The sequence below is a fragment of the Caretta caretta genome, chromosome 6, assembly GCF_965140235.1.
Source record: "Caretta caretta isolate rCarCar2 chromosome 6, rCarCar1.hap1, whole genome shotgun sequence".
NCBI lineage: Eukaryota > Metazoa > Chordata > Testudines > Cheloniidae > Caretta > Caretta caretta.
The window spans coordinates 88417383-88440446 of record NC_134211.1 but is presented as its reverse complement, the minus strand read 5'-3'; the positions used below and the strand labels follow the sequence as shown (position 1 = coordinate 88440446).

Genomic DNA, 23064 nt, shown 5'->3' with positions numbered 1-23064 from the left:
TAATGGCGGGTGTAGAATGTCTTGGTGCCCAGTTTATTTATTTATGTCTTTTTTATAAATTAAGAGACCACACTGACTGGAAACATGCTAATATGCACCTATAGCCTGTGTACCCATGTGTTCCTCTTCCATTGGTACCCTCGTCCTCCCTTGCCCTTCCTTTTGATTGGTTGATACACTAAATTGTTGTCGCTGTTGCATTTTGCCTGAAACTAAACCAGGAGTGGGCAAACTATAGCCCAGGGTCTGCATCCGGCCCTCCAGACATTTTAATCCGGCCCTCAAGCTCACACTGGGGAGTGGGGTCCGGGGCTTGCCCTGCTCCGGTGCTCCAGCTGGGGAGCAGGGTCAGGGACTTGCCCCACTCCGTGTAGCTCCTGGAAGCAGGGGCATGTCCCTCCTCTGGCTCCTACACATAGAGGCAGCCAGGGGGCTCCTCACACTGCACCTGCTCCAAGAGCTGCCCCTGCAGCTCCCATTGGCCAGGAAACACGGCCAATGGAAGTTGTGGGGTGGTGCCTGAGGACAGGGCAGCACGCAGAACCCCCTGGCTGCCCCTATGCATAGGAGCCAGAGAGCGGACATGCCACTGCTTCTGGGAGCCGCTTGAGGTAAGCGCTGCCCAGAGCCTGCACCCCTGATCTCCCATCCCCCAACCCTCTGCTCCCACCCTCTGAACCCCTCAGTCTCAGCCCAGAACACCCTCTTGCACCCCCAACCCCTCATCCCCAGCCCCACCCCAAAGCCCGCACCCCCAGCCAGAGCCCCCCCACACCCCTGCCCCAGTCCGAAGTCCCCTTCTGCACCCTGAACTTCTCATTTCTGGCCCCACCCCAGAGCCCACACCCCCAGACAGAGCCCTCATCCCCTCCCGCACCCCAATCCCCAATTTTGTGAGCATTCATGGCCCGCCATATGTGGCTACTGTAATTTATAATAACTAGTGTGAGCAAGACCAGAATCCATGTAATTGCTGGATTCACACTCCACTTTTTCTGAGGATCAGTCCCACTTTTGTCTTTCTCCAATCTTCTAGGATCTTTTCAGTTTGTACCTTCCTAGTTGGAGGTGGCAATTGTAAGTGTAGCCGAATCATTGGCTAATTGCCATACGAGCCTGCAGTGCATGGCACTCAGATGTGTTGATTTGTAAATAGAATGGACACATACTGCAAAAATAAAGGTAAATTCAAGTGGGTCCATCCCAGAGGTAGATGAAAGGATCCCTGTATGTAGTCTGTATATCAGTTTGTTACATTTGTAAAATGCTTTGTGATCCTTCTAGATGAAAAGCCCTAAAGAAATGTCAGATCATTATGACAAGAAACAACAACAGGATTGAGCACTGGGAACTGTCATTGTTAACAAGGAAGGCAGCCAGCGAGGAAGCACTCATAGTAGCTAGGATGGATTCCCAGTATCCACTGATACCACTGGATCAAGTCGAGAGAGCTAGGAGTCAGAGGTCCCTCTCATTGATTCTCAGCCTTTCCAGACTACCGCTTTCAAGAGTGTGATTTGTCTTGCACACCCCAACTTTCACCTCTCTTAAAAACTATTTGCTTACATCATCAGATCTAAAACTACAAAAGGGTTACAGCACACTAGTACTGAAACACTGCTTACTCTCATTTTGACCATATAATTATAAAATAAATCAGTTGGAATATAAATGTTGTACTGAAATTTCAGTGTGATACTTGAGCCTGTTTTTCACTCGTGAGCCTTGTCTGAAGCCAAAGCCCTGGCTCAAGCATGTTATGTAGCTTCACGGGACCTGGGCAGTTCCCCTGCTTGCCACCCCCTAACGCCAACCCTCCACTTGCAATCCTCTAACCCCATCCCATGACCAATGTTCCCTCTAATTTTTTCCATCCGTGTGTGGAATGAATTTTGTTATGTGCAGCACCAATATAGAGGTAATGCTGAGATCTGGGAGCCATTGTGACTTCATCAGATAATGTGGGAAGTCATGAGAAAACTTCCATGTGAAGAAAGATTAGTACTACACCTCTACCCCGATATAACGCTGTCCTCGGGAGCCAAACAATCTTATCACGTTGTAGGTGAAACCATGTTATATTGAACTTGCTTTGATCCACCGCCGCATGCAGCCCTGCCCCCCCGGAGCACTGCTTTACCATGTTACATCCAAATTCATGTTATATCTGGTCGCGTTATATCGGGGTAGAGGTGTATTTAGATTAGAGAGTGCATAGGTAAGAAAGGATATAATAGAATTGCATAAAATAACGAATGGGATAGAGAAGGTAAATTGGGAGCTCCTGTTTTACCCTTTCTTAATACAAGAACAAGATGGCATTCAATAAAAACGAAAAGCAACACATCTAAAACTGATAAAAGGAAACATTTTAAAATAATGAACAATTGATTTGTGGAACTCATGGCCACTATATAAACAAGGGTTTATAAAAGCATTCATAAAAGGATTACATGTTTAAATGAATAAAAATACCCGTCACCTGAGCAAGCGGTGCTCTAGGGGGAGACCCTGCTGCTACCTATGGCAGGTGGGAGACAAATATAAACAATTACTTTCATTTCTGCAGCTCTCTCCCTCTGCCCTTCCCAGGATTCTAGTGCCCTCTCCTCCCTGTTCCTGTCCTCAGAGCAACTACTGACCAATCCTGCACCTCCCTTTCCCCCTCCCAACTGCAGCACCCTCCCCTTTGTCCCCTTCTCCATCCGAATCCATGATGAGTGGCTGATTGTAACTCGGCTCACTGCCTGGGCTAAGGCTAAACTAAGCACAGTAAACTGAGTGCAGTGCAGACCAGTGCCCTAAGCCTAAAGATCTAGCAAGGAGAAAAGGAAAGGACCTTTCTATAGCAGCCCCTTCTCTCACAGAGACAAGAAATACTCTCTCCCCACCTCCAGCATCAGAAAGACATCCCCAAAAGTGTGAGTAGGTGCCTCTTATAGGCCTGAGAAACAGTGTGTGTGAATGGATATGTGGGTGTGTGGGGAAGTGAGTGTGAACAGATGTGTGGGAGAGAGAATAAGATACACCAAAATATACAGTCAGCAGAAAGGGAAAAAAGGAGGGAAGGAAGTATAAACACAAATGATACATAATAGCTTTATATTAATATTAGTGTAATGTATTTTTATTAATATTGGTTTATTGCTTTGGATTCTGATTAACTAAAGGTTTCATATCCCATTAGTTTCCTGAACCATCCAGTCCACACAACACCCACCCCCCTTCAAAAAACCCCAAACCCAACATAGTTAATGGAGGCGTAATAATAAAACTACTAATAATTTGCACCTCTTCCTTCTGAGGCCATCAGATAAGTTTATACATTTGAATTAATTCAGCCACACAATAACTATTCTGAAGCAAGTAATTATCAGCTCCTTTCTACAAATGGAGAAATTGTACTGATGCTATTATTTCTCTCATAGTAGCTTTATGACAAAGTAGTCTGGTCCCCAAGTGCACAGGGTAAGAGCACAGAGGTCAGGTAACTTTTTCTCAATGAAAGAAACAATGTATTTCTTTAAACATATTAGCTATTTTTAAAAGTTATTTTACATTTCAGTTCAATTGTACAAAAGTAAGAAAAATGTCATTTTTTATTGTCTGGTTGTAGGAGCAGCAGCAGGTCTCAAAGCTGATAAATAATGTAAACTCCAAGATCAGATCAGATTTTAATATAAATTGCAATGTTTAATAATAAATTGTGTACAGTACTGCCGAGGGAGCCCTCTCTCCCCACCACAGCCCTGGGGCTGGGAGAGAGGCATCTTTTCCCCCCATAGCCCTGCACACCCCAACCTCTCCCAAGCCCCCATCACCAACCCTCACCTCATCTCACCGCCCCCACCCACCTTACACATCCTCCACGCTCACCTGTGTGTGCGCCTACAGGGCTGGTGCACGGCCCTTGATGGCCCTCTGTGTGGCCATGCAGGTGTGCACCTTAGAGAGAACATAGCTCATGACCCCCCTGTGGGCCGCAACCACCAGGTTGAGAGACACTCATCTAGATGAGTTGAGTACCCTCTGGAAGACCTCTGAATACCCCAGGGATACGTGTACCTCTGGCTGAGAACCACTCTCAACTATCCATGCCTGGTGCTCAATTGAGAATCAACTCTTTACCTTCTGATAAATGCACTGTCCTCTGTAGAGTGACTGAGACATCTAGTGGCCAGATAGAAAAGTAGCGGGTCCATGGATTTCATAGGAAAATCTATTTTTTGTATGCTGATGCTGCACATTGTATGCTGGGCGCTGCCTACCATTCAAAGAGGCTCCCGGCCCCAAGGAGCTCACATTCCAGGAGTACAGGCAACGTAGAAATGATGGGGAAGAGCAGGAGACAACTGAAATGAGGGCCTCTTTTATATACATTGGTAAACCCACATGTAGCATGTTAACTTACCCAGCATGTTCCAAGCCCCCTTGTCTAAGCGCACCCTAACCCAATCCCTGCGAGAGCCCGTTTGCGTTGGTACGTTTTAATGGAACTGGGAGGGAGGTGTGGGAATGTAAGGAATCCTGATGGAGCTTCCTCCCTGTGATGCTGCTTCTCAGGCAGCTGCCGGACTAGCACCACTGAAGGGAATGGGGGGCTGATGTTCTGGCTCTCACCATCAGGAGCCATGCTTCAGCCTTAAGTAGTGTGACAAAGCTCTGTCCTTGCCTCCATGGGTCCCACGTTTCCTGGCGGATTTCGCTAGCCTCAGAGGCTCACTGTGACCTTCCACGTAACCCTTGTCTCTCTAGAGACAAGGGTCACAGTCTACTGAGCCATTTTCATCATAAGCCAGCAAGGGAGGTGAGGAGAAGTTATCCTTCCTTGCACAGGGCCTCTCTGTTGTCTCCCAGTCTCAGTGATTAATCAGGGGGCAAAGGGGGGGGAGCCTGGGCCCACCCTCTACTCCGGGCTCAAGCCCAGGGACCCTAATAGTATCAGCTATGGTAGCTGACCTTTTAGAAACATGACGTGTACAATTCCCTGGGCTACTTCCCCCACAGCAGCCCTCACTTCCTCAAGCTCCACTTCACCCTTACCTCAGGGCCTTCTTCCTTGTGCCTGATATGGTGTGTACTACTCAGTCTCTCCAACAGCACAACTTCCTCCCACAGCTCCTGACATGCACACCCACCTGACTAACTGAGAGGCTTTTAACTAGTTTCAGCCAGCCCCTGATTGGCTTCAGGTGTCCCAATCAACCTAGCAGTCTCCCTGTCTTCTGGAAAGTTCTTAATTGGCCCCAGGTGTCTTAAATGACCTGGAGCAGCTGCCATTTCACTTATCCTGGTACCAGGGATTTGTTTAGCCTGGAGATAATATATCTATCTCCCGCTACTTTTCTATAGCCATCTGGCCTTGCCCCGTTACAGTAGTTTGGAGGAAATGTTTCTGCAGAGAAACATTTATCTAAGTGAGAATGAAGATTTAATTTGCATCTGGAAATCAACCAATATGACTAGCGAATCCCTGAAAAGCAGCACACAGTATCCCAATTCTCAAAGCAATTTAGTGTCTGTCAGCTCTGGAAGCCCATCACTGAGGCAGCTGACTCTACCCCTATTTGGAGGGCATAACCAACGCCATATTCACTCCTTTCCAGCTCTATCAAACAAGTTGCTTCACAGCTGTGCATTAGCTGCTCTTCATCACAGACACCCTGTATCATGCCCATTAGCCAGGTCCACAATCTGCGTCACCTTCTCCCCCTATATCCTGACGGTCACTAAATCCTTCCCGTATAATAGCTCTAAAATCCCACTTGCTAGAACCCTTGTACACACCTGGCTCAGAGGTTGCTTGGATTCCACTTCCCTCTCCATGCGTCTCCCGCAGACCCCATCCCTTCCATATGCTGCTCTGACCAGTTTTCTCCTTTGCTGCTCTGATGACATCTCCTTCCACCTCATATTCCTTCCCTGGCTTCCTCTCCTTTTGCATCAAGTTCAAGCTTCTCGCTCTCTTCTTCAAGGCCGCACGTAATCTCACCACTGCCTACATCACTGCATTCACTTCTGCCTTCCCCTCCCCCACCAGACCCTACTCTGAGCCTATTGCTCTCACTTTAAGGTTCCTTTTGTCTCTTGCTCACACTTGACCTGGCTCCTTTTCTCATGCTGCCTCCTCCACTTGGGACAGCTTTCCACACACCCATGTGACTGAATGGCTGGTCTCTGCTCCTTCTGATCCCTCCTGTAAACCATTTCTTTTGCTCACCCTTCCAACCATCCCTGGTATCCTCTTCCCCTATTAGCTCCCAGAGGCAGGGATGTCTCCTCCTTGTGTGTCAGGCAGGAGCAGGGCCTCCTCTTATCTCTGGAAAGCATCAAGCACAATTATGATCATGTGTACTTACGGGCTGGAACTCCGTAAGTAACAATAATAACGTCTCTGTTGCCTTCTCTGTGCAGCCATTGCTGTCATGTCAAGTGCTGCACAACATGGTTTGATTTGGAGTCTGTCTATCATTCTGCCTGGAGGCCAAGGCAGGTGAGCCTATTTGTATGCGACTTTCACTGTAACTGGAGCAGGAGCTCCTCTCCCTGCAGCTGCTGTGCTGTGCTGTTTATCTCCTGGCTTCCCTGATTGCTCCTCTCTGGCTGCAGTGCCCGGTACTGCTCTCTGAATGTGCCAGCATGGCTCAGTTGGGAGCGCTCTTGCATGTCAGCCAGAAGGTCCCGTGGCTTAAAGTCTCACATCAGGATGTTCTAACCTCCTCTTGGGGGCATCTGGGGAGATGTAATCCAGACATAATCTAACAGTGAGGCAGGACTGAACGTTTACCTGACAGAACAACTAAATTGTGATTGATTATTGGAAAAGCTACTTATTTTACCATTAACCCAGCTTGTTACACCCAGCATCTGTGCCAAGTGTCAAATTAGAATCAAGGACTGTCCACAGAGAAGAGTATTCAGTGACTGTAACGATATTGCACTGGGGAGGATAAACGTGCCAGTCCAGTCTTGAGAGCTGGGGGCTTTGGAGCTGGGAGACATCAGTCACACTGTGAGCGAGACCCAGATTTATCCTGGGACTACCTAGACCAGAATCTGGCCCTGTTTGTTTTTCTCCTTAGCTCAGTTCATATCCATTGCCTCCAATGCAGCACTTGTTTTGATGATCTCTTGGCGTAAGGCACACTGATCAGTTTTGTGTTCTGCCACAGACTGGAGCAATGGGCAGGAGAGGCTGAGACTGGGGGTGCAGAGGCCTCACCCTCTGGAGTGACTATGAGTGTGCAGCTGTAGGGAGAGAGCAGCCACGTAATTATGGAGAGACAGCATCCATGGGTACCGAGGCGATATCCCAGCCTGACTGCAGGTACGGTCCGTCTCTGTCAATCTGATAGACTCTCTTCTCCAGATGCATCTCTGTGTCTGAGCTCTGTTTGTGTGTATGTATCTTCCCTAACCACCCAATGACACCTGCTGTTATCCGCTCTCAGTATTATGCAGACTAATCCTGTGGGGTGAATAGTGCCACATTCCATCCAAGTGAGTTTATAATGAGGATGGAGTGTGCCTTGCTCTCAGCCAATTTTGTCTGTTCACTGCTTCTTCGCTTTGATCTGCCAGTTTCATTCTTTCTCTCCAAAGTCTGATGATGGCCCCAATTGCATTAAACTCACTGAAGAACCCAAGGAAGTCCAGTCTGGTTTGGAGTTTACTGCATGATTTGCTGGTCTCTGTCTCTTCTGGAGTCGGGGTGGGGGACGACGACTGTATGTCTTTGCCTGTGATTCCCTGCATCATCCACACATTCTCAGGAGCATGGTAGGTGCTGTGAAAACATATATGAAACACAGTCCCTGCCCCAAAGAACTTACTTTGTTCACTGCACACAAGCACGTGTACGCACACACACTCACATGCTATATTTGTGCAGTGCTGTGACCTTGGTGCCTTTAAGAAATTAGAATGATCTCTAACCCTTCAACAACTGTGTCTTTCTCCCCCCCCCTTCCCTGCCCCAGCTGTCTCTGTGATATTAGAGGGCTGTTCAGAGGACATGCTAACCCTGTTGTATTAAAGCAGGAAGCATATTCCTTGCTTGCATTACAATGTAACTGAGCACAGCATCTATAGGGCTCTGACACAATATCCCTCAATGCTCCACTTCCACATAAAGCTACAGCTGCAACCTAATAATGAAACTGTTCCTGTGGCTGCACTTCAGGGTAACTTTGCATATTTATGAGACCTGTGGTGGAAAGGTCTCGCTTCTCATTTCTCTCCTTATCCTGGAGCCCTTGTTATCCAGCTTTCTCCCTAGAGAGGGAGGAATGCAGTTTGCTGGGATTTTTCTGTAGCTGTTCCACAAAAGAGAGATTCCTGACCGTGATCCTCCCTGTGCAGAGTTGGCCATCTCCTTAATACAGCAATTCCCATACTCCTCCCTGCTGCAACCACAGTCTTATGGGATGGCTCAGGGCAGATGTACTTAGGTTTCCTCTGTTGGCCCTTTGATCCCCTACAATCAACACCGCAATATCCTTTTTTCTTCTCTTTATAACACCATCTCTGGGAGCCAAGCCCCTGGGGTGTTGAAGGGCAGCAAGGAAAAGAGTGTTGGGGGTCTTGTATCACAGAGAACATTATAATAGAGGGATCTCTGTAACACAGAGTTACAGAAATTAGCGAGGGAAAAGACCCTGGATGCCTCAAGTCCACCCGCTGTCAATTCAGGATTGTTCTCTATGTAGCTTAGTGCTTTGTCCAGCATAGCTTTAAAAGTCCCAAGTGGCTGGCCTTCATCATTTCCCATGGGAGAGAATTCTGCAACCACTACCGCTTGCTCTTGGGGAGACTTTCTTAGTATTTAACTTACATTTTCCCATCTGTTCCTTGATTACTCCCAATTTTACTCCCTTGAGCCACCTTGAGTAATTCATCGCCCTTCCGGATATTTACACCCTTCAGCTGTTTGCAGACTGTTACCATGTCCCTCTGTGTTGTCCCAGCAAGACAGATTTTGCTCTTGCAGTCTTTCCTTGTAAATCTGTCCATCCAGCCCCATCTTCTCTGAACTTTTTCCAGTTCATCAGTATCTTTTTAGTTATAAGGTTCCCAAACTCACATAATCCAGGTCCACTTGCAGTAGAGTTGTATAAAGTGTAACAATCACCTTTGGGCTTTGTTATTTGATGCCTCACAGTGGCCTGTTTTGCTGCCATATTTCACTGCCGGTCTAACTTGCTGCCCAATATCACCACTAAATCTCTTTTAGCCTTTTTCTTTTAGTTCCATTTCATTTTATCTCATACTTATGTTTTCAATTTCCCCAGGACCCTTTGCATTATTTCTTTACTCACCAATATTCACAATGCTTCCCAGTGTAGTACTGTGTGCAAATTTCATTAATGTGCAGTTCATTCCTTCTTCCAGATCATTTAATGAAGATCTTAAATACGACTGGATGTAACATTGAAACATGCAATATCCACTAAACGCTGCCCTGCAACCCCATACGGGGCCATTTATCAGCACGCTTTGCTCATGGTCCTTCAGGCACTTTTCTGTCCAGTTCAGTGACTATTTCCCACTTTGAATGAACTTTGGCAGAAAAAAATGTAATGAGACAAGTTGTCAAATGTTTTACTAAAAATGCAGGTTTGTCTGCCAAGATCTTTTCTTCACAAACTCCATGGTTGGATCATTATCCTGTAGATGTCTCGTGATTTTTCATATTATTTGTTCCATTATTTTATTAGCAATAGAATTTAAATTTACAGGAAAGTAATTGGCAGGATCACTTTTTTTCCTTTTCCAACCCTCCATTACAAACCCAGTTCTCTGTAACTTCCTTGAATTAACTGTCAGTGCTATAATTTGTTAGATCATTCCCTCAATATTTTTAAAATGCACATCATCCAGATTGTTTCACTTCTCTATTGAAAATTTCCCATATATGCCTGCAACGACCTTTATTAATTTATTTTTACTAAGTCTTCCTTATCTGTTAATGCTTCAAATAGAAATTTGTAGTAGGATGGGAAAATTAAGAATCTGGGGCATGCCATTGGTCTTATTTCGGTTGTTGGGTTTAGTGTGTGGGTGCTGCTGGGTGGCGTTGGTGGGCTATGACATACCGGAGGTTAGACTATGATCTCAATGACTCTCTTGGTGGGGAGAGGCATGAAAGATGTGTGAAGTAAGATGGGTAGGCCTTTAACAACACAAGGTGGTGCTGAAGGATTTGAGGGGGGGGGTAACTTAGAGAGAATTATTTCATTTTTCTGAAGGGGGGTGTCAAGGTTCCTTCCCCACTCTGAACTCTAGGGTACAGATGTGGGGACCTGCATGAAAAACCCCCTAAGCTTATTTTTACCAGCTTAGGTTAAAACTTCCCTAAGGTACAAACTATTTTACCTTTTGTCCCTGGACCTTATTGCTGCCACCACCAAGCATCTAACAAAAATAACAGGGAAAGAGCCCACTTGGAAACGTCTTTCCCCGCAAAATCCCCCCAAGCCCTATACCCCCTTTCCTGGGGAAGGCTTGATAAAAATCCTCACCAATCCTCACCAAACCCTTGGATCTTAAGAACAATGAAAAAGCAATCAGGTTCTTAAAAGAAGAATTTTAATTAAAGTAAAAGAATCCCCTCTGTAAAATCAGGATGGTAAATACCTTACAGGGTAACCAGATTCAAAACGTAGAGAATCCCTCTAGGCAAAACCTTAAGTTACAAAAAGACACAAAAATAGGAATATACATTCCATTCAGCACAACTTATTTTATCAGCCATTTAAACAAAACAGAATCTAACGCATATCTAACTAGATTGCTTATTAACTCTTTACAGGAGTTCTGACCTGCATTCCTGCTCTGGTCCCGGCAAAAGCAACACACAGGCAGAGAGAACCCTTTGTTTCCCCCCCCTCCAGCTTTGAAAGTATCTTGTCTCCTCATTGGTCATTTTGGTTAGGTGCCAGCGAGGTTGTCTTAGTTTCTTAACCCTTTACAGGTGAAAGAGTTTTTCCTCTGGCCAGGAGGGATTTAAAGGTGTTTACCCTTCCCTTTATATGTATGACAGGGGGGCTCAACTTCCAAAAGTTTGGGAAATGCTGCCCTAAGGGAAGGCATGGAAGTTCATTGATAGGGACATTTTGAAGCCGGATACAATACTAGGAATTGTACAGTAGGGGAGAAGCTGGGATTGGCCCTGGGGACAAGCACATAGGAGCTAACTGGGCTTTTGATCCTCAGGAGTCTTTAATTCAACTTCTTTATTTAAATTTTTCTGGAGGACAGATAAAACTAAGGTGATATGCTTTAGATCAGAATGAGTGGCATAACCCAGAGAGCCCTACACCAGGCAGATGACTCTGCCTATAATATATAACATACTGCAGAGAAAGAAATTACTAATATGTCTAAAGAGAAATGACATTTTGGGCTGCAAGGCAGCAGGGTATCCCATTGAGGTCTGTTCAGGAGACAGATGCATGCTAAAGAACTGCTGTAAAAACACAATGTCTAGTGTTAGAATTAGAGGTGGCCAAATAACGGAGTTTGTACCCCAGGGAAAGTCTGATATTCTAACATTTGTTTTCCTGCCAAATCAGGAGGAAAAGTCAAAATATCAGCCATTTTCACAGAACAAAAGGTTCCAAAATATTTTGATTTGAAAATGTTAAAATGGGCGATTGTTAATTAAAATGAAATGATTCATTGTTCCCAAATGAATACATTTTTATTTGAATTGACATTTAAAAAAAAAAGATTCTTTTTATGTCATTTAAGGAAATGTCTGTTCAAAACCAAATGTTTGTTTTGTTTATATTTTGCTGATGGAAAGTCAAACAATTTTGTCAAAATCAAAATCTTCTTATGGCAAATTTTGATTTTGACAATCACATGTTCTGGTGGGAAATTGTTTGGTGCAAAAAAAAACGTCAGCCAGCTCAAGTTAGACTCTCTGGAACTGAGCTCAGTGGTAGGGCTTTTCTATGCCCGGGGTGGTGCTGGTTTGATTAAAGCTGTGATGTTGCACTAGTTTAGAAAAATGGGTTTAGAAAGGAAAGATGGTGCAGTAGTTAGGATGCTATTTGGGGCTGTCGGAGACCCAGGTTCAATTGCTGCTCTGTCACAAACATCCTGCCTGACCCTAGGGAAGTCACTTAGGGCTGTCCTACACTACAGAGTTAGGTCCGTTTAACTACATCTCTCAGGGCCATGTCACACCCTGTGTCGTATAATTAAGCCGACCTAAGCCCCAGTGTAGACACAGCTAGGTCGATGGAAGAATTCTTCCATTAGTCTAACTACCGCCTCTCAGAGAGGTGTATTTACTACACTGATGAAGGAACCCCTTCCATTGCTATAGTAAGTGTCTACACTGCAGTGATGCAGTTGAACCATAGTAGTGTGTCTAATGGAGACATACCCCTAGGCTGGGTAGGTCTACACTTGGAGCTGGGGGTGTGATTCACGGCTCAAGGAGACATACTTGTGCTAGCTCTCATTGAGTCAGCAGCTAAAAATAGAATATAGCCATGGCTGTGGGACAGGCTAGCCACCAAGTACGTACCTCTCTGAGATATTTTGATATTTTGACTCTCTGAGATTCTAGGCAGGGACTCAGGGTAGCCACAGCTGCATTCTGTTCATAACAGGCTAGCTCAATGAGAGTTAGCGTAAGTGTCTCCATGAGATGGGAATCATGCCCCCAGCTCAATATTAGCCATACCCTTTTTTCTCTGTGCCTCAGTTCCCCGTCTGTATAATGGGGACAATAGCACTTCCCCACCCCACAGCGGTGCTGGGAGGACAAATACATTAAAGATTGTGAGATGCTCAGATACTGCAGTGATGGAGACCTTCAATAGATAGATACGTGCAGCTGTGGGTGTAGATCAGGCCTCAGCATCTCAATCCCTCTCTCCCTTACTGTGCTTTGTATAGTGTATGGAGAGGCAGTCCCCCCAAGAGAACACTAAGACGGTACCAGTAATTAAAATATCCTCACAGCAACCTTCCATCTTCCCTGAATTTATACTCAGTCCCTCACCAGCCCAAGCCCAGGCATTAAAAAGCACTATGAAAGCTCAACTATGTTTAGAAACCATTAGCTGCTGAACCTGTAATGCATGAAGGGCTGTAATTTACTGTGTGTCCTGCTAGTTTTGGATGTCAGAAAGGCCCCTCAAGTGGATGCCAGCTGTGCATCTACTGCAATGCCATCTGGTATTCTCTACCGCAATATAAATTATGAGCCACCAGAAAGGATGCAACAGGCATTCCTATCTGACTGTATGGTCCCTTCTGAATGTGCATTGTAGATATAGCAAATCCTCCACTCATTCCGGCCTGATGTTATCAGATCATCTCATCACATTCTTAGCTCACTATCAGCTTGTGACAGATGAACAGCTCCTCAATTATCTGAGACAGTGTTCAAGCCATGGAATAGGGGTCCTAGATTCTTATTCTCTCTAGTGCAGCCAGATAGTGCCATTTTGCACTGGCAAGTGTCCTGCAGTCATCTCTGCTGTGACCAGTAGATGTTACTATGAATGGTTCCCCTGAATCCGCAGCCTTGCCTTGTTGATATTATACACTCACTCCTTCTACTCTCTTTTATTCCTCAGGGTTACCCTCCTGTTAGCTCCTCCAGGCCATTTTCAGCATAATGGAAAGTCTGAGTGAGCTTCAGAACCCACTGCTGGCCAAGAGCAGCAGGCATCTTCACGGTAGCTACTCCTACCATCAGCATCACCCTAATCACTGCTGCCAGGGGAAACTTTACATCTTTCAAAACACTGGCAGTGCCAGGACTCACCAGCTGCTGGATGCCAGTTCTCTGCAGCTGGCTGTTGAAGCATTGTATGGTCCCAACTTCATCCTGGTGAAGGATGAGACCAGTCTCAAGGCCAAGGACAACAAGGGGGAGAGCTGCGAGATGACCTTCATGGAAAACAAAGAGGCCCCCTCTGAGGCTGCAGATGGGCGAGAAAAACAAGCGTCATGCCAGATGGAGAGTGACATCAGAATCCAAACAGTGTCCTATGAGGTGGAGGAGGAAGAATTCCAGGAGTATGAGGTGAGCCACTTCTAGGAGAAACAGCAACAAGCTGCTCCCCGATGAATATGTCCAACTGCCCTTGGGTGTAGATGGTGCACAAATGGCACTGAAGGTGTTAAATTTCTACCATCCCTTGTGTGTCTGAACTCAGCATCACCACAGAGTGTCCCAGTTGCTTCTGTTGGTGTCCAACAGGGTTATTTATGGTGGGATACTTTGAAAATTTAATCTCACACTGAAATCAAAGTGGAGCTGGGATTAAAGCATCCGGGAGGACTCAATCAGTTATTATAATGTGATCTCATTTCAGTTGCATATTTCAGTCCCATTGGTTGAAATGTTATCCTAGTATTGTGAGTTTCTCTTACATTTGCCCTTCCCCACCCACCCCTCTCCTCTCCAGCTCTGGCTTATTACAGAGCGAATGTTACTATTTCTGTCAGCTAAATAGCTGCACAGCAGCAGCACTGCAGTGAAGGCGTTGTTATATTTTTAGGGTTGGAAAGTAATCCGGGGCACCGTGGATTGACCAGAAATTCAGCCAAGAGAATGAGCTGTCTCAGGGGTTGTTTCCTTTGAAATAGGCCTTTTTTTAATGCAATGGCTAAGTGCAGATGAATGATGAGGTCACACTTTGTGTGGCAGCCACATGTGGTGTACATGCTGCTCTATCACAAGGCACGTGGGTATCTTGATTGGCTGCTCAGAGGGGACCTCATTGACCCATGGGGTGAGGAAGCTGCCATTTTATCCCTCTCCATTCCCCTCCCCTATAGCAATCTTGTCTCGTCACCGTCCTTCCAGTCCCATCTTGACACCCTCTGTGCCACACCCAATCTCCTGCCTCCCACACATTCTCCCTACATGCTCCCCACAGTTTCCTGTTGTTGATCCATGCCTCATATTTTCCCTCCCAGTCCTTTGATAGTCTCTTATCATTCAATTCTCCCACTCTGCTACCCACAGTACTCTGCATCCCCAGTCTCTCTCATGCTCTCTGTATTACTCTGCACCTCCTTAATCACCTTCCTGGCACTCCTTAGCGTCTGACTCTGCCCCCACATTCCCCTCAGTCTCCCTCCTGCACCCCACTTTCCCTAGAACTCCCTCAGTTTCCCTTCCTGCTCATCTTTCTCAGTAATCTTCTATACCTCCATGCACCCTACAGCTTCCTGTCTCTTTACTCTCTTCTGTGTGTACCAGCATTTCCCTGTCTCTTCAAAATTTCTGATACAGTTTCCTAGCCTCAGAGCTCAGGAGGTGGCCAATTTTCCTGATATCAGCCTGACTTAGGCTCAGTTGAGAACAATGGGAGATGGTGGCCATCTTCATTAGGGGCAGCCTCACTTTCCAGTGCAAGGCAGTGGTGGCCATCTTGACTATGGCTGTGGCATTACAGAAAATAATGGAAAATTCTGAATAAGGGCAGGTGAGAGGGTACATAGCCCCATACAGATCAATAAGGGGTTAATAAGAGCCTGTGGACTTAATCAGTCCCACCCTGCTATACCCGTAGTAGGTTTCAAAAATAGAGGGAGGGGTTAAAAGGACAAAAGCCCAGCACTGTAGTGGCTGACCAGGGGATGGGATAGACCTCTTGTGCTAGCTCCTTGAAAGAAGGGCTGGCTGGGGCCGGGGCTTGTCCAGAGATTGCCTGAATGATGGCCTGGCTAAGGCCAGGGAATTTTCAGAGACTGTCAGAGACCAAAGCCTCCCTCGGGGCAGAAGGGTCTGGTGTGGGACTCTAATATTTGCTTTGTTGCCTGTGACTAATGCATCTTTTCCTTTAGGACCTGAGAGATGGAGTTTGTTGTCCTGTTTGGTCTTGCTTAAGGTCTTAAGGTCAGAGTACGACCAGGGTAGCCAATGGTCCTTTGTCTCCCACACCCCACCCCTCAAGGGAACAGACACTTCCAGTAAACCTAGGTTGATTTGACCCTACCAGAGTCCATGTAATAATTCGTCATGAAATCTGAAGCAACTCAGTCATAGTTTGATACCAACTTGTGGATAGTTCCACAAGTTTGATACCAACCATCATGAGAAGCTTAAAATATAAATATATCATGAGTCTTGCAATAAAATAATGACTGGCAAATCTGTGCTATGGCTATTTATATTGACGTGTCCTGTGTTCGCTAAGGATTTACCATGCAATATAGAAGCCAAAAACAATACACAAGATTCACAAAGGCAGGACTCTGTTGGAGTGGATTCCACTAACCCTGCTATTGTTGGCATCTGCTGTTTATCTCCAAATCCATTTCTTTGGACCATGGCAATATGCCTCTTCCAGACTGAAACAGGCACTTGCCCATTTCCATGGGTTTAGACCACTAAAACGTGCCCCCTCCAAACTTGGGCCAAAGGGTACCCAAGATAGGGAGAAAAGTATGAGACACTGAGTGGCACGCACATTGAAAAGAGGAACAGGGGTTCTCATGAGATTAGGATAGGCTCAAATCCAAGCCCTTTCCCTTACTTTCAAACCCAGTCTGGCAGTCTCAAACCCACTTAGTCCTAATGAGAATGAGGCACTTTGCTAAAGCCAACACAGCCCATTATGCCAAAGTCCAAGATGTTTAGGTATAAAAATAATTTCCAGGGAAATCCCAAATCTCCACCAAGTTTGCTGAAGACTCAACCTGGGAAGAAAATCAGAATCCATTTCAATCCCCAAATTTTCTCATTACATTTCTTTCTCCTCAAACCAGCTTGAGAGGATACAGTGTTTTAGAAACTCACTCTCTGAATGTTCGGGTCAGAAGAGTTAGAGAATATATGAAAGGGATGGGAAAGAAAAGGAGGTGAGACTGAAATACGGAGAGTGAAGGGGGTGGGGGTGGGAAGCACTGCTTAGATACAAAGAGATAAGTGCCCTAGAAATACCATCGGTGGGCAGACTGGCAGGGGCAACTCTGACTCAGGGAAAGCCCTTAGTAATAGGACACAGAGCATTTTGTGTCAAAAGCTCCGAGTGGCCAGAGGTTGGTAGTGACCAAAAGTTTTTTCCACCGGCGGCTGTGTGGTGGTCTGCAGGCCATGAGATCCTGCATCTCAGCCCCATTCCCATCACACCTTCCCCCACACATAATGGGCCATAATGACTGCACCCCTTTTTTATCTCTGTGGCAGATCCCTCCAGCGCAGGCTGGTGTCAGACTGGTGGGAGGAGGGGAGGAAACCCTTGTGTCAGTGTTTGCAGCCCCCGGCCTGGTTTTAACAGGCTGGCCTCATGACATGTTTCAGGGTCACGTAAGTGTCAGACATGCCAGCATGTCCCTCTGAGGGGTGAATGGGGTGCACTTGCACTGCTCTTCCCAGGCTCTCTCTGCCTGGACTCTCTCCAGGCCTGATGGCCCCGCGCTGATCAGCAGCACTGAACTCCTTTGTTTTCCAGAGTGACTCCTCGAGTGACAGTGAGAGTGAAGATCATTTCCTGATGCTCCCCCCACGAGACCACCTGGGCCTGGCCATTTTTTCAATGCTCTGCTGCTTCTGGCCCCTGGGGATTGCTGCCTTCTACTTCTCCCATAGGGTGAGGAATCCCATCTGCTGATGTCTCCTTTTCTGTGCTGCACATGCTGGGTTAGGTAATGGCTCTAATGCAGGGACCCTGCAAGCCAGAAGAACCCCTTGAGTCAGGGGCCTGGCACCATTCCGGTCAGTGAGACACACATTTCTGTCATTCCCATGGGTCCTGTTTCCAACCCTCACTGACCTGTAGCTCTGTGTGCTGGGGCAAAGCAAGTCATGCTCCAGGGTGTGGAGTGCACTGGGCACCCTTCATCCTCACCCAACAGCAGAATTACTTGGTTCCATTGCATCCAGGGCTCTCCTTGATCATGTGGGGGAACTAGAGGACTTGCCCTTCAGTGCAGAGACTAGATACTATGGGCCAGAGTCTCTGCCCCACCCTTTGTGCCATTCTGGTGGAGCAAAAGGACCTGAAACTGACTATAACTTGCCAAACGAGAATTTCTCCAGCACAGGCGAGTCTTTGGCTGGGGTGGAGCTGTGCTATAGTCAGTTCCTACATTGCCCTGCTCTGTGCTTCAACAATCCCCGGAGGGTGGATGGTCTCCTGGGTGACTTTTACCATCTGGTGTAGCTTGGAGCTGCCCCCAGGCTACTCCAAACTGTTCCAGAGTCAGCAATGGATCTGCTTGAGAATCCAGCTGCCTTGGAGACTGGGCAGAGCAGAGACTCTGCCCTCTGTTTCTCATTACAGGGGTCCCTCCATTCATTATGTTTGTAGTAATGGCCTCTGATGTTGTCAAATAAAGCCAGTTTCCCCTCTATACAACAGGGATAATAACACCTCCCCTTGCCGACCGGCTGGTTAAACCTTGAGTCAATATTACTCTCCTGTTTAAAGCTGGGGAAGGATTGACAGCTCTCCCCATTAAAACAAGAGTCCATTGTGATCTTCCCAGATCACACAAGGGGCTTGATTCTCCTCACACTTGTGTGTAAATCAGGTGTAACTCGGCAGTGTAAAGCTGACACAAATAGGAAGAGAATCTAGGCCTTGGCCTGTATTAGCTCATACTGGTTGCTGCTCTAGTCAGGGCATGGGCCAGATTCTGTTCTCAGTTACATGGATGTAGATCCAGAGTAATTCACTCGGAGTCGATGGAGTTGTGCTCGATTTATACTGGATGATACCAAGATCCAAGTTTTTCTCACAGTCTTAAGAAGTTAAATGGAGACAGCAGAAATAATAATAAAATAAGTTATAGGGCACCTAGCTGAGTGTAATATGAAAGGAACAACCTAGCACAGCATCTGTGAAGCAAAGTGGGTTCTTTAACCTGCTGGAGCTCTTTGAAGAGGAGCTCTTGTGGTTGTTTGTTTATCTAATGTAATTGCTGTACATGGTGCTTGGTTATTACTTGGATTGTTTGTTAGTTCTTCAGGGCAGGGACTGTCTCTGTGTTTGTTTAACAACTGAGAACACGCACAGGAAGCAGAGCGGGGTGTCACTGTAAGCAACCCTGAATCTGTGCAGTGGTGGCCCAGAGAGCAAATGAGATGCCTGGATATTGAAAGGGGAATAGAGAAGAATGTAACAATGCCATAGCATAGAGTGGTGTGCGTCCTCACCTTGAATACTGCATTCAGTACAGGGCACTTCATCTTAAAGAGGAGGTGTAATAGGAGAAACAGGAAAAAGTAACAGCAATTAAAAAATGACTAGGAACACAGGTACTGCCAGATCAATGGTCCAGGCTGTCTGCTGCTGTTTCCCTGCCTGTACCCAGAACCAGATGCCAAGGTGTAAATTCCCATAACAATCAATTATGGAATAATCTGCCTCTGGGGGAAGATTCTTCCTCACTCCTATCAGTCAGTGATTGGTTTATCCTAGCTAATGTATCTGCAGTATTCTTGTTGTTCATATACATGTTGACTCCACTATGTCCTAATAACATGTGGCAGTGAGTTCCATAGGTTATTTATCCATTGTGGAAAAAATGTATTTCCTTTTAAATGTGTTGCCTTTTAATTTCAGTAAATGTCCCTGTGCTCTGGGATTATGAGAAAGTGTAAAGGGCAGCGCACCATTTACACCCTTTATCCTATTCACTATTTTGTGAATATTTTCATTTTATGAAAATGATTAGAGGCCTGGAAAGACCCTTTTAACCTCTCCCCCATGAAAGTATTTCTAGGCCTCTGATCATTTTCATCTCTCCCCTTCAAACTCTTTCTATAACTGCCATATTCTTTTTGAAATGATGTGGCCAGAATAAAACACCAGAGGAAGGCAACCCGCCAATATATGTAATGACATTATACTGTTTCAGTATTCTTTATCCCTTTTTTAGTACAATGTAACCAGAAATAATTTACAGATTCCTGATTAGTCAACATACTGAAGACTATTAGTACAATATAGCTAGTGTCCCTGCATGTGCAATCACGATGTCATGCCAGAAGGAAGTTCTATTGCACTTACATTTCGAGACCACAAGTGCACGAAGTGACATATTCAGAAGTCCAAACACAACCAGTTCAAAGACTGATCCATCTACAAATGTATGGCTATCTGTAGCTACTCACCAAGAAATATTGTGCTGGGAAGAGCTGGTGCAATTATCCCTGTACTATGAGAGTGGAGTTTAAGAATATCAGCTGCACACATGGACTTCAAACTTCTTAAGCCCGCAAACCTACCTTTTAAAGGAAAGCTGTATCAAAGTAAAGTTGCACAGAAGGGAAGAGGGGGATAAAGTTTGGGAGTCAGTGCTGTTCCCTGGAGTAAGTGAACAGTCAATCCTCTTCCCCAGAGGGGTTAGATGATGTTAATAGTCACTTACACATTGTCTTCTCTTTCCAGACCAGTAAGGCTGTCTCCAAGGGGGACTTCCATATGGCAAGTTCGGCCTCCCGGAGGGCCCTCTTCTTTGCTGCGCTCTCCATCACCATCGGCACAGGGGTCTACATTGGTGTGATTGTAGCACTGATTGCTTATCTATCCAAAAGCGGCCATGTATAGCAGAGACCTTGATGCCAAAGCTCAGCACTCTACACCCAAAGGCCAGTGCTAGTGGAATTCACGCTTTTGTGTGGAGCATAGGACAGAACGCTTGCAAGGGCCACTGAGCAGCTCCATGAGTGGAGGGATCCAGGCTTGGATGCGCTGTACAGGCTGTTTCCCTTTTACATGAACAATAGACTCCATTCTCCTTTACACCTTGGAAAACCGGCTAACAACATCCCACTAGTAAAGAATTCAGCACAGGCTGAAAGTCCTGGATTCTGAGGCTAGGAGGAGCATGTTTCACTTAAGGAAGAATGTGGAAGAGATATTTTTAGTTCATCTGCAAGGCCTGGTGCAGCCACTTATAGTTTTCAAAACAACATGTTCACATTCTAGTCCTGCACTGTGAATCCCACCACCTAGTGTATCACAGCCCTAGTCTGATATTGAGGCATATGGGGAAGAGGGCAGTGGGCAATTAATTCATTGGCTGCTCTTCCTTTTAGGAGAGAGGGCTCCTAGGCTGATTGCAAGAGAGATTGCTCAGGGGTCCTGTTGTGGGGAGAACACTTCAGTTTTAGGGCCATAGGCTGGCAACTGCCCCTTTAATTGCCATAAACTAGGAGGACACAGTGCAGCCCTGAATAAAGAGAGAGCTCTGGGACTCAGTCTTCAGAACCTCAGCTAACAGCTCTACCACCAGGCTTTACCCTAGTCTCATTTACCAATCCGTGGCTCAGCCCTTGGTGATTCGACCTAGCTCTTGAGTCATACATCCATTCTGAACAAGACAATGGAAGGTCATTTGGGTTGGTAATTGTGTGTCATCATTTCATGTGTAGAAGCTGGTTGGGAAAAGCCTCACAATTCTTGGGCATTACCATCGTCACAGTAGCACCTAGTGGCCCAACTGAGATGGGGATGCTGTTGTGCTAGGTTCTGTAAAGACACAGTGTAAGAGCTCCGGCTCCAAAGAACTTAGTCTCAGGAGACAAAACAGACAAAGGCTGTGTGTGAAACGGAGGCACTGAGCGCTGACATGATTTACCCAAGGTCACTGAGGTCAGGGGCCTCAGGGGCCATAGAACCCTAGGCCGGAGTGCTAGCCCCTAGGTTAGGTACCTCACCTTTAGCTTTATCAGTGAGCAATGAAACACTCCAGGTACTGCCATTTAGGGCAACGCCCAGAAGAAAAGATCTTGTTCTGCCCCAATGCATCTACTTCCAGGTAAATAACAACCCGCTCGACAGAATTGGCCTGATCCCATTCATGCTGGTCACAGACAAATAAGGAGGTAAACAAAAAACCCTCTTAACTCAGCTTTGTGTATAACCTCCAGCCAAAAATACTGTTTGTTACTGAACAGAAGCTAGAGAATGAGAAAATATATGTTCCAGGTTTGGAGACTAAATGACAAGCAGTGAAGCCAAAACCCCAGGTGGAGGGTGGGAAGAGGTGTCTGTGCAGGGCTCGGTGCTGGACGGGACCCACCTTGGAAATGCCAGTGCCCCTTAGCCCTGCTTACAGCCTATTGCTTATGTGTATAGTGCCAACAACACGCTAGGTGCTTCACAGATGGATGTGGAGGCAAGGTCTTTTCCCCAAAGAGCTTACCGTAAAGAGACACTTTCTGCTTCAACCTGAGCTCCACTCCGGGCTTCAGATGCCACATCTTAAACCCTCCTCACCTTGGGCAGTCCTCCCCACACTTCCTTCCTTGCCTCCCCACGCCTCACCCTGATGGGGCCTAGGCAGGCTCCCAACTCACAACCTCCCCTCCATGGGTTTCTGTACACACTATAGCATGTTTTGTAAGAGACTCAGCATGTTCCTTGATCCATGTATTGTTCATATGTACATTACATTCTAAAGCAGCATGTTAATATCTGAGATTTCTATTGTACTTGAGCCATAAAAGAAGGAAACATACAAGAGAAGAGACCTGTTCAGAAGCTTCTCTGAAGGTCCCATTATATTTTATAACATGAAAGAGTTAATAAAAGATTCGGAAACAGGAATGTATCCTTGATGAGTTGGATGTGGACAGAATGGGGGGGTCGCACTGTGCAAATGGCACAATGCTATTTAGATCAGTAAAACCCCAGGATGCTCGTGAGGGAGTCTGGAGGATGTAATCCAGGGAGTGGCTGGGCAACACAATGGAAGATTATAATTAATTTAGATCACTGCAAAGAAATACACTTTGGGGAAAAGAACCTAAACTTAGAGCCTCTGAATTCATAGTAGCTTCTTAGGGGAAAGATTCAGGAGTCCCCATGGAGTTCAGTTTGCCCAGTGCCCAGTAGATATTTAAAAAGCAAAGATGCTCAAAAGAGAGAGAAAAAAATATAATGATCTTGAATAACAGTGAACCTTTCAGTGGAGTTACTAACAGGTCCCCTGGAGAGGCTGGAAAAGGTCAGAGAAGCCAACAAAAATGATTCAAGGCCTGGCAGGACTTGAATAAAAGAGATGAGAGTTAGAGCAGTTCCAAGGTTTTCGGTTCCTTTTTTACCATTAGGTAAAATCTTACCAGTTTGACCT

The 23064-nt window shown here is 46.0% G+C and overlaps 1 protein-coding gene across 5 annotated transcripts in view; it reads left to right on the top strand.

Moving 5' to 3' along the window:
* Positions 1-22538, top strand: part of SYNDIG1L (synapse differentiation inducing 1 like) — a 50438-nt gene extending 27900 nt beyond the window's left edge. For 2 of the 5 annotated variants that reach the window (XM_075129774.1, XM_048855163.2), the window contains exons 2-4: positions 13599-14050; positions 17433-17570; positions 20376-22538. In XM_075129774.1, coding sequence (XP_074985875.1) covers positions 13640-14050; positions 17433-17570; positions 20376-20534 — 708 coding nt within the window. In that variant the 5' untranslated portion in view covers positions 13599-13639 and the 3' untranslated portion in view covers positions 20535-22538. Of the gene's footprint in view, positions 1-6446; positions 6494-7172; positions 7328-7602; positions 7780-13598; positions 14051-17432; positions 17571-20375 lie in introns of those variants that run through there. The other 3 variants (XM_048855162.2, XM_048855160.2, XM_048855161.2) reach the window with 3 other exon arrangements.
* The last annotated feature ends 526 nt before the right edge of the window (positions 22539-23064 follow it).